Genomic DNA, 15,107 nt, shown 5'->3' on the forward strand with positions numbered 1-15,107 from the left:
CGTAAAAGTCTAGTAGACCAACATACCATAAAAATTTCTTCATCCTCGGTGCCACGGTTCAGGTAGTTATTTAGGAAAAACTGCATTTTTTTGGTTTTGGGGGGGCCCAGCGCGGGGGGGGAGTGGCCCCCGGGGACCAAACAAAATTTTTCCGTAGAAGTCTAGTGGGGCTACATGCCCACCAAATTTCATGTTCCCCGGTGCTTCGGTGTCCCTGGTATCGTTGACGAAAAATTTACGGGGGCCCCAGCGCGGGGTGGGGGGAGTGGCCCCCGGGGACCAAACGAAATTTTTCCGTAAAAGTCTAGTAGACGAACATACCATAAAAATTTCTTCATCCTCGGTGCCACGGTTCAGGTAGTTATTTAGGAAAAACTGCATTTTTTTGGGTTAAGGGGGGCCCAGCGCGGGGGGGGGGTGGCCCCCGGGGACCAAACGAAATTTTTCCGTAGAAGTCTAGTGGGGCTACATGCCCACCAAATTTCATGTTCCCCGGTGTTTCGGTGTCCCTGGTATCGTTGACGAAAAATTTACGGGGGCCCCAGCGCGGGGGGGGGGAGTGGCCCCCGGGGACCAAACGAAATTTTTCCGTAAAAGTCTAGTAGACAAACATACCATAAAAATTTCTTCATCCTCGGTGCCACGGTTCAGGTAGTTATTTAGGAAAAACTGCATTTTTTTTGGGTTAAGGGGGGCCCAGCGCGGGGGGGGGAGTGGCCCCTGGGGACCAAACGAAATTTTTCCGTAGAAGTCTAGTGGGGCTACATGCCCACCAAATTTCATGTTCCCCGGTGTTTCGGTGTCCCTGGTATCGTTGACGAAAAATTTACGGGGGCCCCAGCGCGGGGAGGGAAGTGGCCTCCGGGGACCAAACGAAATTTTTTCGTAAAAGTCTAGTAGACCAACATACCATAAAAATTTCTTCATCCTCGGTGCCACGGTTCAGGTAGTTATTTAGGAAAAACTGAATTTTTTGGGGTTTGGGGGGGCCCAGCGCTGGGGGGGAGTGGCCCCCGGGGACCAAACGAAATTTTTCCGTAGAAGTCTAGTGGGGCTACATGCCCACCAAATTTCATGTTCCCCGGTGCTTCGGTGTCCCTGGTATCGTTGACGAAAAATTTACGGGGGCCCCAGCGCGGGGGGGGAAGTGGCCCCCGGGGACCAAACGAAATTTTTCCGTAAAAGTCTAGTAGACCAACATACCATAAAAATTTCTTCATCCTCGGTGCCACGGTTCAGGTAGTTATTTAGGAAAAACTGCATTTTTTGGGGTTTGGGGGGGCCCAGCGCGGGGGGGGAGTGGCCCCCGGGGACCAAACGAAATTTTTCCTTAGAAGTCTAGTGGGGCTACATGCCCACCAAATTTCATGTTCCCCGGTGCTTCGGTGTCCCTGGTATCGTTGACGAAAAATTCAGTAAGGTGACGAAAAAAAAAAAAAAAAAAACCTGACAATCCCTATATGACCGCTTTCGCTAGCTACGCTAGCGGCGGTCATAATGATTCCTCTTGTGTAACGGATTGTACCTGCAGAACACTATCAATGCATCAAATGTGGCACATGCAGTATTCACCTTTCTCAGCACTATGTCTTCCAGGATTTACCATGACTATGCCCTGTCTGATACTCCTGAAAAATGCAGTTTTCTATTCTCAATTCATCAGGGATGCTGTAGGCGCCCACAGCTGCTGCTGATCTGAGGTCAGATCTATTGCTTGTCAGGTGAAATATGTAGTAATGGAAGGGTAAAGCAACTCATGAGCTGTCACAAACTATAGCTTGACAAGTGTTTCTCAACCCTGTTCCTGGCAGCACATCAACAGTACAAACTCTTCCTTGACAAACACACCTGAATCAACCCTTTGACGCAGGACTTCCTGAACAATGGTGGACAAGGAATCAGACTTTTTGGGGGTGGGGGTGGATCTAGGGACCAGAATATAATGGAGACCTTGAAGTCGAGTGTTTTTACTTGGGCCAGTAAGCAACCACCCGAAAACCCAAGCAAACCAAGGCGTAGCCACCACCCACAGCAGCAGCATTGTGGCTGTGTGTTTTACACTGGCAAGAATCACTCACATTTCCTTCAGAAAACGAACCATCAAGTTAATTTAGCAATTTTGTATGGTGTGCAAGTGTTGCAAAAATGACTCATAGCAGCTGTAAATAGATTGAGCTTTGTGCGTTGGGGGCTCGCCCGGTATTACGGTACCTCTCTCCTCATTAATCTCAGCTGTCAGCCATGTCATAGTCGAACAAACAAAACTTCCATGACTTCTATCATCTGAGCTCATTTTGTTCCCCAGCTTACACTCTAGAACTGACATCTATCATATCACTAAAGTACAGAAATTAATTCTGCTGTTGATTAAATCCATTGAACTATTTTTACCTGGAGAACTCAAAATGCCTGCTTTCTCTCTCAGGTACGTGTCTGGTGTTGGGCTGCATGATTTATCCTGACGGATGGGATGCTGATGAGGTGAAGAGGATGTGCGGAGAAGGGACGGACAAATACACCATCGGAGCATGCTCAGTGCGCTGGGCGTACATCCTGGCCATTATGGGCATCCTGGACGCACTTATTCTCTCTTTCCTGGCCTTCGTTTTGGGCAACAGGCAGGATGGACTCATGTCTGAGGAGCTGCTGGGAGACAGTAAGATTAACATTATTTTGTCTTTGTGTTGCCCTACCATGGGAGGGATATCCGTTTGCATTTCAGAGGTATCTCTGTCAAATTGAGTTAAAATTTGTGTGTAACCTCTTATTGTCCAAAATAATTGAAAGGGTGTTCAACAAAATGAGGTTATACACAATTCATATCTCTCAAAAGTAATTCGGGGCAGGATTAAAATGCAAATAGATTTTTTTTAGAGTTGTACCTTTGATGAAAACACCATTTGGTTGTGAAATCCAAGTGTTATTGCTATTGAAGACCATGATCTTCTACTTGCTATTGTTAGTCAGTTACAGATGGTTACCAGTGTCAGTTGTATTAGACAAATATTTGTATACATCCCTGCAGACAAAATTATGTCATCAATATCTGTGGTCTGTTCTTCAGGAACGGCTTATTTGCTAATTTCTTAAACTTTTAAGAGTACACAAGCATATAGTGTAGCCTCAAAGCTAAGAGACATAGGGTAAAAATTGAAGGGAATTGCATGTTAAACATTGTGAATATTACCAAATATGGTAACATGAGATGAACTTCAATAATATTTTAAAATATTAAAAAAAGAAAAGGGAAAAATGAACCTGTTTATAATCGAACTCTTCTGTGTGAAAGAATGCAGAATTGGCTTGGCTAATTTTGTGTATTTTAGATACACAGACATCATATGATTTAATTATAATCACAAAATGCATAATTTACATAAATTGAGAATTACACACTGGATTCACGATTTCTCCCCATAAATGATAACGTGCAGCTGTTGTGCCAGTCGGTCCAATTCATTCATTACGAGATGGAGCCAGTCAGCCAGAGGCAGCCAGATCAATCGAGGGGAAACCAACCTGAGAAAATAAGACAGAGCGATGATCATTAAGGAGAGAATCATATGATAGAGCTGTGAAAATGAACGAGATAAGAAGTAGTAAGAAGAGGAAAGGAGCAAGTGAAGGAAAGATAGAAAGGTAGAATTTAGCATAGACTGGGGTTAATTGAAGCCTGGGGCTTTGGACCCAGCCATGAATTACTAATGACTGTTTACACAGCTTGCTGACAGCCCGTCCATATTAATCACAGGCACAGCATCAGCTGGAACCCATGCTATGCTGAACAGCACACCTGGAACGAAACGCTGTTTATGGATATGGACTATAAAAAACTTCATATAATGAATTTAAATGAAAGATGGACTCCTTTTCCAAGAAGCTCTGGTCCATTATACAATTATCTTTGATAATACATAATGGCAATGAAGGACACTTATAGATGTTTTTATGAAACTGACGGGTTGTAAACTGCAAATGGTGATTAAGGGTGTTTGTTTAATGATGAATGAGCAATTCGCTTCTCCTTAATAATTCTGCAGAAACAGAATTTGTAATGGCATATTTTGTGATGGCACATGATGGTGTTGGTGCCATCTAGTGGAAATTACTGGTTATATTTTCCCCCAGCTGGCTATGTAAGAAAACAACAAACAAAAGGTCTATTTAATGTATGTATCAACTGTGACACAATTTTTCTGCTGCATTTGGAAATTACTGTGGATTTAAGCTGTGATTTTTGCTTTAATTTCTCTTTTTTTCTTAACAGAGAGTGGAAATGCATAGATTCCAGATACACTCAGGTGAGTCTTTATTACTTTAAGGATAGTTCACCCAAAAATGAAAATTCTGTCATCATTTACTCACCCTCAAATTGTTCCAAACCTGTATGCATTTCTTTCTTCTCCTGAACACTTTTGAAAAATGTTGGTAACCAAACAGTTGATGGGCCTTATTTAATTTTTTTTTTTTTCATATTATGGAAGTCAATGGATTAAGCCATCAACTGTTTAGTTACCCATATTCTTCAAAATATCTTCTTTGTCTTGTTCTGTGTTCAGCCAGAAGAAATCGATTCATACAGGTTTGGAACAACTTGAAAGTGAGTAAATAATGACAGAATTTTCATTTTTGGGTGAACTATCCCTTTCAAGACCCCATGAAATGGTTTGTTTCGCTTTTTAAAATTGACAATTTTTTATTTTTTTTGTCAATACAATGAAAGTCAATGGGGTCCAAATGTTGTCCAAACGATGTGGGGCAGTAAATGAAACTGATATTTAGCTTCCATGTGTACATTTCTCAAGTATAATGCTGTGAATTTACAGTAAAACATCCCTTTTATCTGTTTTCAGGTGTTTCTGTCTCGTTTAAGGAAAATCATTATGTGAAATCACAATCCAGCTTTACCCATCATCCTGAGGGCAGGAAGCCTGACTGCAACGGTTTGAAAAAACGTTAAAGTGAAGGATGCAAACAGGGTGAATGGAGTTGGGAACTCACTGCTTTTCTGTCCATATCCCTTCTTTTCACTTCACTCCCTGGAATTGCAAATAAACAAAAATCCCCACCCTAGTTTGATTTACCGTGTTCTGTGCTACTAACATGATAGGGCAGCTAATGCACCATTTAGAAGCAACTTTGACTTGGATTAAAAAAAAGTTATTTATTTTACGTTGTGTCCTCTTCTTCAGGCCTGCATTACAATAATGTTAATATTTTGGGATTTAAGAATTACTGTAAAACACTGTTCTATTTGACTGAATTCTCCAAGTATACTAATATAGAAGAAAACGTTCACAGGCTTGAATTGTGGGATTACACTCCGGCACAAAGCTGCAACACAGACATTCCTAGCCTGTTAGTATTTCTCTGTGTCACTATCAGCCCTGGGAAGAAAAAAAAAAAAAGACAAAAAAAGACAAAAAAGGGACATTGAATCATGACCACTTTACTGAGAGCCAATTTACATGCAAGTGATCATTTATCGGGTTTCAAATGTACAGTTATTTCACCACAACGCTATCCAACATTGTTTAAAGGGGTACGCAAACAGAAGGTTAGAGTTCACTGTTAATATATTTTAAAAAATAAGTGTCAAAATTAGGGGCAGACTTCTATGCCATTAGTAATTGTGCACAAGCCAAGTATATACAGAAGTAGGAGAGTGTTTTAAGTATTATGTATTGAGTGTATATGTTGAATTTCTGTATGTCTCTAATTCAATATTTACTTCTCGGCAGTGTTGGTGCTGTATAGTTATGTGTGCCATAATTATGATGTTCTCAGCTGGTACCGTTTTGTACTCTTGGTATAGTCATTCTGTCCCACCAAGATAAACGAATGCCAATCAAAAAGAAAATGTCATGAAAAAACCTGGAGGATGTGGCTTCAAAAAGCAAACACCAACACACTCCCTCCCTTCTTGGACAGCTGAAGAGTTTGGATGATACTGGATGAAGTTCTGAGGGGTAAGAAAAGTGAAAGAAAAGATGTTTTGCTTTATTTATTGGGTGTCTGTCTTGTCAGATGTTGTATGTAGAAAATGATGTAAATACACCATTAAAATGTATTAGCTATAAAAGTTCATTAAAGACAATTCACCCACATTAATGAATAAAGATTTTACCTCTACAGACTAAAGTCAAGACAAGTGTTGCTAAAGATATTTTATTCTGATCATTGTTGTAAAGAACAAGCAGTTGTCTTATTTTTGTCACACTAGATCAGTGGTGTCCAATCCTGCTCTTTGAGGGCCCCTGTCCTGTAGTTTAGCTCCAGTTATAATTGAACACACCTGAACCAATCAATCAAGGTCTTGAGGATTACTAGAAACTTCTAGGCAAGTGTGTTTTTGGCTCTCTTCAGGAGCAGGGTTGGACACACCTGGCAGGGCCGTGCATTTAAATTTTGAAGGGAAGGAGCTCAAGCAGGAAAAAAGGGCACCCCTTTCATAATAACTATAAAAATTAAGTTAGTTACATACTGTAGAACATATTTAAATAAATAAATAACCATGTCCTTTGTTGGCATTATGCTGGAATTGGTAAACGAGCAAAATCAATGTTGTGCATTACTGACAGAAATGACTATTTATTATACTATTATTATATACACTCACCTAAAGGATTATTAGGAACACCTGTTCAATTTCTCATTAATGCAATTATCTAATCAACCAATCACATGGCAGTTGCTTCAATGCAATTAGGGGTGTGGTCCTGGTTAAGGCAATCTCCTGAACTCCAAACTGAATGTCAGAATGAGACAGAAAGGTGATTTAAGCAATTTTGAGCGTGGCATGGTTGTTGGTTCCAGACGGGCCGGTCTGAGTATTTCACAATCTGCGCAGTTACTGGGATTTTCACGCACAACCATTTCTAGGGTTTACAAAGAATGGTGTGAAAAGGGAAAAACATCCAGTATGCGGCAGTCCTGTGGGCGAAAATGCCTTGTTGATGCTCGAGGTCAGAGGAGAATGGGCCGACTGATTCAAGCTGATAGAAGAGCAACTTTGACTGAAATAACCACTCGTTACAACCGAGGTATGCAGCAAAGCATTTGTGGAGCCACAACACGCACAACCTTGAGGCGGATGGGCTACAACAGCAGAAGACCCCACTGGGTACCACTCTTCTCCACTACAAATAGGAAAAAGAGGCTACAATTTGCACGAGCTCACCAAAATTGGACAGTTGAAGACTGGAAAAATGTTGCCTGGTCTGATGAGTCTCGATTTCTGTTGAGACATTCAGATGGTAGAGTCAGAATTTGGCATAAACAGAATGAGAACATGGATGCCTTGTTACCACTGTGCAGGCTGGTGGTGTAATGGTGTGAGGGATGTATTCTTGGCACACTTTAGGCCCCTTAGTGCCAATTGGGCATCTTTTAAATGCCACGGCCTACCTAAGCATTGTTTCTGACCATGTCCATCCCTTTATGACCACCATGTACCCATCCTCTGATGGCTACTTCCAGCAGGATAATGCACCATGTCACAAAGCTCGAATCATTTCAAATTGGTTTCTTGAACATGACAATGAGTTCACTGTACTAAAATGGCCCCCACAGTCACCAGATCTCAACCCAATAGAGCATCTTTGGGATGTGGTGGAACGGGAGCTTCGTGCCCTGGATGTGCATCCCACAAATCTCCATCAACTGCAAGATGCTATCCTATCAATATGGGCCAACATTTCTAAAGAATGCTTTCAGCACCTTGTTGAATCAATGCCACGTAGAATTAAGGCGGTTCTGAAGGCGAAAGGGGGTCAAACACAGTATTAGTATATGGTGTTCCTAATAATCCTTTAGGTGAGTGTAGATGTATTTACACTGCAATTACAGTTGCATGAGTAATGTTATGAGATTGGTGTTTTAAATGTAAAATTTTGTAGGCCTATATGAAATGTTGGAAAAACTGATATTTTTCTATATATGATGCATTTATATAAAACTAAACCCAGTATGTGGTGGCAAGTCTTAATAAGCGAGTCAAAGAATCATTAATTCACGATTCTTTCGAACTGGCAAGGAAAGAAACAGGGAGACAGAACTTTTCTGCTTTGTTTGGAACTAATATCATTGGTCAAATAGAGCATAAACAGTCAACATTGACATTACTGTGTTTAAAAATGTAAATGAATATCAACTTATCGTTTATGAACTGTTGTATTAAAATTAATATTACATTTGCAATCGCGTGATATTCGGGAAAACAGCACTTTTTCCTGGTGTGATATTGCTTAACTATATATCATGTGATATAAAAGACAAATTCTTGTACAGTGACAATTCATATCTTGAATTTTCTGGGCTTTTTTTATTCATTATGGTGGCATTTCAGACCCTGCACAATGCTTGTGGTTAAGCTTAATGGAGGGCTATTACCTAATTTAGGCTGGCACTGTGTAGATATTTTAATCGTGGTTTAATTTGACAGCACTGACAAACAATGCCGAATGCTTCGGGTAAAAAAAAACTAAAAAAAACTATCATTACCTGTCTGTCACCAGTAAATGCAGATCAGTGAGACGTGAATGCTACTCTGCTTAACTTGCATGATATAGAAGAGGGGTACGAACAGGGGCTTGTGCAGTCTAGCAGAATTATAACTTAAAAGGTAGGGCAGGCAATGTTTTTCATTAACACTGTTATACTGGTTGAAACTCTCTTCACATCCTGATAGCAATTAATGATCAAAGTGGTCTAAATATATATATTTTTTTACATATATCTTCTGTGGAAGTCTCAGAACAAAAAATGTTAGGAGGTCTGACCTGCCTGTCAATGTATGTATTTCCAAACCTCCACGCACCTGCTCCCACAGACATCACACTTCATCAGCTTGTTCCGTAAGGCTATGCAAAGTTGTAGACAGCCACAGTCACAAAGTGCCGCAAAAAAAAAAGTAGCTGCCTTTAATGGTTCCTCCTGAACCAAAACAATGAGCTTATGCTGCGTTCACGCCATAACCGTAATTACAAGAACCCGTGACGTTCTACTGCAACACTATCAACGCTGAATCTGCGGCAGTCAGGTGGTTTAAGTCTGAGCTCTCTAAGTTGTTTACGTTCATTATTATTGTAATGTTATGTGCTTTGAGACATGAGGTAATTTAACACCGTCTCGTGGCGCTTTACAGACTCTGCTCTGCTGTGCGCGTTCATGTGTTTTGAAGGAGGCGTGGCTTTGCAGAGCGCTCTGAAGGGACTGGAGGGTGGGATCTTGTGCTTTTAAAGCTAGCTTGCTATTGCTAGCCTCTCTGAAATTGCCTACCCAACCTTTAAATGCAGTTTTCCATGGGCCAAATTTAAATTAAAATAAAAAAAATGTCTTTCAAAAAGAGCACTATCTAGTCAGAAGAAAAGGGGAGGTGCTTAAGCACCACTCCGAGTCTATCTGTGCATGTGCCACGTGTTTAATATTGTAAAGCTGTTTGGTCTAAAGCGATATATTGTATAAAGTGCTATATAAATAAACGTGACGTGACTTTACAGAGTTTGTGCAAACATCCACATCGCAATGGTCAGATGTTGTCTTAACTGCCGTTTTCTCACTGCTGTCATTTTTGTTTATTTTGTTATTGAGAGGAAAGTGTGCAGCACATATTTTTATACTCATCTAAACACCTCTCAGCAGCGTTGGGATGTTAATAATGAAATTCATTATTAAGGAAAAAGTAAGCCTAATGTTTCCAATAAGGTAAGGAATACAAAAGCCCCACCATGGAATGGATAAATACAGTAGAAAGAAGTGACATGACAACTAGCCTAAAAATAAACATCAATCACATAATTCATGAAATTTACTGTATATCCACTGCGTGAATTTAAACAGACTTGTCATTTATTTTTACTAAAATAAAAATACATTTGGGGACTCCCCTAAATCTACTAGAGCACTGACCCTAGATAATACTGACCTGAAAGCTGCTCAATCTTCACACCATGGCAAACCTTAGCAAGACAACAGACAAAGTTGTGCACAATGTAATTAATCTCTGGCTTGATGTTGATTGGTCTTCTAACCTCTCTGCCTTTGTTCCGATTGGTCATGTAATCTTTCTTCATTCCGATTGGGCTTCTTAACTCTGCTTGACGGGTCATATTACCTCTTTCCCTTTGTTCTGCTTGATCTAAGCAAAAACAGTTTATTTGAAGCATCTATCAGAGGATAATGGCAAAAAAAAGCAACTTTAGGTTTAGATTTTCAATACCAAACATCAATAGTGGTCAATAAATAGAAACCTTTAGAAAAGTCTCAGCAACAGCAGACTGATCTTGAAACCTTCATTGCATGCAGCATCTCTTCATCCCGAGACCTTCGTGGTGAAAGAAAACTCCCATTAGGGACATATAAACACCCCAGTTTCCCAACCCAGTAAAACACAAGACGATTTAATTGGTATAAAACTGTCATTACAGTGATTTATTATAATGAACCATGAAAATAGCCAACCAGTGCTGTGTCTGTGAGCCTCTGTCCTTCACACACACATACACTCACACACAAACAGTAAAAAAAAATAAACCAGAGAGGAAGAAATAAAAATAGTGCTACAGTCACAGAAACATTCAGCGTTTTTGTCAAGAGCGCTTGTATTTACAACCATATTCCAAAATGGGGATGGGAGCGAATTATACAAGCATAGAAAAGAAAAGAAGCCAATATTTACAACTGTTTCTGGAGAAAGCTGGAGTAACCACCTATACATTAAATTACACTTTCTACAAATAACCATTGATATTCAAAAATAAACCGCTTACCCCTACAGGAAGGACCTCTCTTTCTAAAGCTGCCACAGAGAACAGCACGCATCTGTCTGTCTTATTTGCCTTCCGCCTCTCGCGTGCTGTTCAAATATGCACACGGATGCGGGCGGCATGCAAGCATACACGCTCCCTTCCGCTTAAAAACAGACACTCATGCACACAGACTCGCTCATTCACACAAGTGCAGTCTCCTGGGCAGTGAAGCGGCCTATCGGAAAGGTCTCCTCTGAATTTCTGCAGCGGTGCACAGATATTTTTGTTACATGGAGGAATAAAAAAAATAATAATTCTGTATTTTTTCTCTATACAAAACCTTTTTGCTATATAATGTGCCACTAGATAAAACAAATAACTGATGAGTGAAAAAACAGTGAGAGACAGGAAGAGTAGGGAAAGCTAAGGAGGAAACTGGAATGTCCCATTGCATTGCATTGCACTGGGAGGATAGAAGAAGGATCCAACAGGAAGAGACCAGAAAAGGCGATTAAAATGAATAAAAACATTAAAAGTAAAAAAAGACGTCTGGAAAAGACAGGATGGCAGTACAAGGTTATGGGAAGGAGAGAGGAGTGGGGGATTCTGGGTAAGTGATGAGCACCAGGGTTCATTAACCATCATCTTTTACACAAAGTCTACTTTTACAGTTCTGCATTTCTTGTTTTTCTTTTTAAAATGTACCCTTTCCCCCCTACCGGTTTCCATTATCCTTTGTGAAAAGGTACATAGAAAATATTTACAGTGGTGCTGTGTTGCCTATGTTACACGATGTAGCTCCGCCCCTCTCTGAGAGAGTTCGTCTAGGGGCGGGGTTAAGTGGGTGTGATCAGTGCCATCCTGTGCCCAAGTAGCCGGCGCTGTGGAAAGGAGCAGATGAAGGGGTAGGTCCTCTGTTACCGCCAGCGATCTGCGAGACACTCGAATTGGGCGGGGTCTGTGTGGGAGGAGTTTGTTGAGGAGGTGGTGGAGGCGGAGGGGGTAGTACAGTTTGTTGATAGGTGGAAGGGGTTACTGAGGGGTTGGCTGGTGCAGACTGGTGTAGTAGAGTGGTTTGAAAGCCACCAATGTTCTGAAAAGGGTGTGGTGTGTTACTGGATGGAGCAGGGGGAGGGGGTGGAAGGGGCGGGTGTGGTCCTTGTTTGATTGACAGGAGCGTGCCACTATTAGGTTGAGGCTGCTGGGAACTCTGTCCCTGAGGAGGAGGTGGAGGAGGAGGTGGGGGTGGGGCGGAGGTCAGGAGGAGTTGATGCTGCTGCATCGAAGGAGGTTGCAGATTGACATGCAGCAAGGTGGGGCCAGGCTGCGGGTGGGGAGGGGGAGGAGGGGGTGGTGGGGGAGGGGCAGCACTACTTTGGTAATGCAATGCATGATGGGACTGCAGGAGAGGTTGGGAACCGGGAGGAAAGGGTGAGGCCACAGTAGGCTTGAACGCAGGGAACGGTGCAGCAGCAGCGGGAGGCTGAGTGGGGAAGTAGGGAGCAGAGGTGGGCGGAGCTGGGGGAGGAGGAGGAGGGGGTGGAGGTGGGGCATTTTGGGGGTTATACTGAGGGAAAGTGGCCGGGACAGACGTAGCCTGGGGTTGAGGCTGGTTCTGAGGCTGAGCCGTCAGGAACGTTCGCTGACCACGGTAAGGTGAACCTTGGGGTTGCGCTTTGGGAGAGTGCATGAGCGAAGGTCCAGCGTAGTGACTCTGCGAGGTGTTGGAGGGGCCGCAGTGGAGCTTGCTGGGCGTCAGAGCGGCTGGTTTGGAGCTCGGACTCTTGGTGCTGGACTGCTGGACGGACAGTGCCTGAGGCTGAGCAGGACCACGAGGCTGTGCTTCAACATCTTCCTCCTTGGATGGCCGAGACACAGTCTGGGGTGCTGGAGAACAAGGCTGTAAATAATAAAAAGGTTTATGATGACATCAAATTGCTGGTTGAAAATTCTAATGTTGCCAAAATAGAATATTGCACTGAGAGAAGCAAACTCTTACTGCATGTGCTGATGGGCTCTTGCAGCTCTTAGGAGAAGGACATTCCTTCACCTGGGAGTCGCCACCCTCTGACTCCCCACTGTCTGAAAACGAGACAAAGTAGGTATTTTAATTCAATGAAAGACTACAGAAGATATTACCATTGTTCCCACACCTTTTGATCAAGGCATTTCCATGATTTCTTCAATCGTTTGGGATAACTAAGTGGTGTCTTGCTTCTGGAGGGACATTTTCTTACAGAGTTTAGCTCCAACCTGCTCCAGCACACCTGCCTGGAAGTTTATAGTAATCCTCAAGACATTGATCACCTGTTTTAGTGTTTAATTAGGGTTGGAGTTAAACTCTGCAGGAAAGTGGTCTTCCAGAAGCAGGATTATTGACTTGACACCCCTGGAATTATTATTGGATACACCAAGGGTCTCCAACCCTGTTCTTGGAAAGCTACCATCCTGCAGACCCCAATCCCAATCAAAAGCCGCGTTTCCACCGCAGGAAACACCACCGGTGCGTGCACTAACAGTCGTCTGCTATTCGAATCAACAATGGAGTTTAAAAAATACGACCGATGGACCGACGACGAGGTTCGGGCTTTATTAACCTTAAATTCAGAGGATGAAATCCAGTGGGAACTGTAAAGTCCCATGTCACCGGACTATTTGCCTAATCTTCACGGTACTTTAGACCGTGGTGGAAATGCGGCTAGCAACAGGACTGGGGGGAAAAAGGTTCCTGGTAAAAAAGTTCCTGTTCCGGGGTAATTTCGATGGAAACGCGGCTAAACACAACTGAACCAGCAAATCACAGGGTTCAGAGTCACATGAAAATTATAGGCAGGGTTGGAACTGAAGTCTGCAGAAGTGATCATTTCATCAGCTTTTTTTTGTGTTTGAAATGTCCTATTTAGTTATCAAATTATAATTGACCTTGTTCTGTTTTTGTTTAGTCGACTAAATGTCTGGAAAATTTAGTCAAGTTGTCACATTTTTGTCTTGCTGCATAATGGTTAAATTAATAATCGTTATTATTTTGCTCAAAATTATAAATCACAATGATTGTCTTTTGAATTTTTTTAACATTTCATCAGAATTATCGCACTTTCACCTATAAGCACAAATCAACTACCATGAGTTCTCCAAACCTGGAAATCACAATCCAACATTTTTCCAAGGTTGTTCTTACCTGCATCCTTACGATGGTCACTCAACAACAAGGCCCTGTGGTAGCTTCGCTCTCTGGCCTGCTCTACTGATGTGGAAGATGTCCTGTAAATTAAATGTTATAATTTCTAATTAATTCTGAAGCATTCGCAGGATTTTTTTCCATATCTCCATAGAGAAGTCAAAATACAGCCTGATTTCTTGATAAAGTTTTAATCCAAACAAATCTGTAGTGAAATTGAGTTTATGCTAATGCAGGCTAAGAGCTCATTGTCAAGGAACAGAAATTCTTTAGGGACGTACCACTGGCCTTCTCCATCTCTCTCCCCCTGAGGCTGAGCGTCTGACTCCTCGCTAGGCTGAGGGGTCTTGGGGGTTGGTGTTGCTGGGAGAACAGGTGGCTCAAAGGGCATCTCCACAGCGACAGGGAAAACGTCTACTGGTGGCGCTGTGGAAACAGGTGATCCACACTCTCCCTTGGAGCCGCTTCGCCGTGCCTCACGCTGACGTTTCCTGTACTCCAGGAGAGAGACCTAACAACACATGAATATTGGTACAGTAAATTAATTACTTGAATAAATGGCATACATCATATTTTGACAAATAAATTTGAAATTTTCAGTTGTTTCTTCAGATGAGATTACCAGATAAAGAATTTGGAAAAAGAAAAACAAATAATTTTACATTTATACATCAACACAGACCTTTTTCTTCTGTGGGTTCTTTGCAGTGCCTCCCTCCCCTGCGCCCTCCCCACTCAATGAGCGGGTAAAGGTCACACCACTTGCTTCCTCATTGCAGGGATAGAAGGGTGCCGCTTCACTGAAGGGGCCAGTGGAGGTTGAATCTGGCCTATACGCCCCCATCTCCAATGTGTGAGAAGGGGTGAGGTCTCTCAGATTAGAGTTCACTGGGGAAAACGAGAGGCCACCTCGATCTGGACTCTTCATCCAAGGAGGGTAAGATGAGGATGGCGTCTCAGGTGCCGAGGCAGCTTCTGAACCACCACCATCAACTTCCATGCCTTCATCTACTACAGCATCCTGGGGCTCAGCATTTGAGGGCTGAGGACTCAGAGATCCTATAGATTTTGTAGACTCCTGTGGAGCCGAATCAGAGCCTGCATTTCTCACGGTGGGAGATGCCAACAGCGAAGGAGGTCGCTCAACCTGACAAAAGACAACAAGATGTGTTAGATGTGGT

The 15,107-nt window shown here is 42.4% G+C and overlaps 2 protein-coding genes across 11 annotated transcripts in view; one reads left to right on the forward strand and one right to left on the reverse strand.

Annotated features, from left to right (window-relative positions):
- lhfpl3 (LHFPL tetraspan subfamily member 3) overlaps positions 1–6,144 on the forward strand; it is a 56,521-nt gene extending 50,377 nt beyond the window's left edge. For all 3 annotated transcript variants that reach the window (XM_081363050.1, XM_081363051.1, XM_081363049.1), the window contains exons 3-5: positions 2,426–2,656; positions 4,268–4,301; positions 4,854–6,144. In XM_081363050.1, coding sequence (XP_081219176.1) covers positions 2,426–2,656; positions 4,268–4,284 — 248 coding nt within the window. In that variant the 3' untranslated portion in view covers positions 4,285–4,301; positions 4,854–6,144. The remainder of the gene's footprint in view (positions 1–2,425; positions 2,657–4,267; positions 4,302–4,853) is intronic.
- Positions 6,145–10,402: 4,258 nt separating this feature from the next.
- kmt2e (lysine (K)-specific methyltransferase 2E) overlaps positions 10,403–15,107 on the reverse strand; it is a 38,575-nt gene continuing 33,870 nt past the window's right edge. For all 8 annotated transcript variants that reach the window (XM_081364179.1, XM_081364178.1, XM_081364177.1 and 5 more), the window contains 5 exons: positions 14,609–15,073; positions 14,208–14,437; positions 13,927–14,009; positions 12,748–12,830; positions 10,403–12,648 (listed from right to left, as the gene is read on the reverse strand). In XM_081364179.1, coding sequence (XP_081220305.1) covers positions 11,599–12,648; positions 12,748–12,830; positions 13,927–14,009; positions 14,208–14,437; positions 14,609–15,073 — 1,911 coding nt within the window. In that variant the 3' untranslated portion in view covers positions 10,403–11,598. The remainder of the gene's footprint in view (positions 12,649–12,747; positions 12,831–13,926; positions 14,010–14,207; positions 14,438–14,608; positions 15,074–15,107) is intronic.

Source organism: Scardinius erythrophthalmus, assembly GCF_964197995.2.
Source record: "Scardinius erythrophthalmus genome assembly, chromosome: 4".
Taxonomy (NCBI): domain Eukaryota; kingdom Metazoa; phylum Chordata; class Actinopteri; order Cypriniformes; family Leuciscidae; genus Scardinius; species Scardinius erythrophthalmus.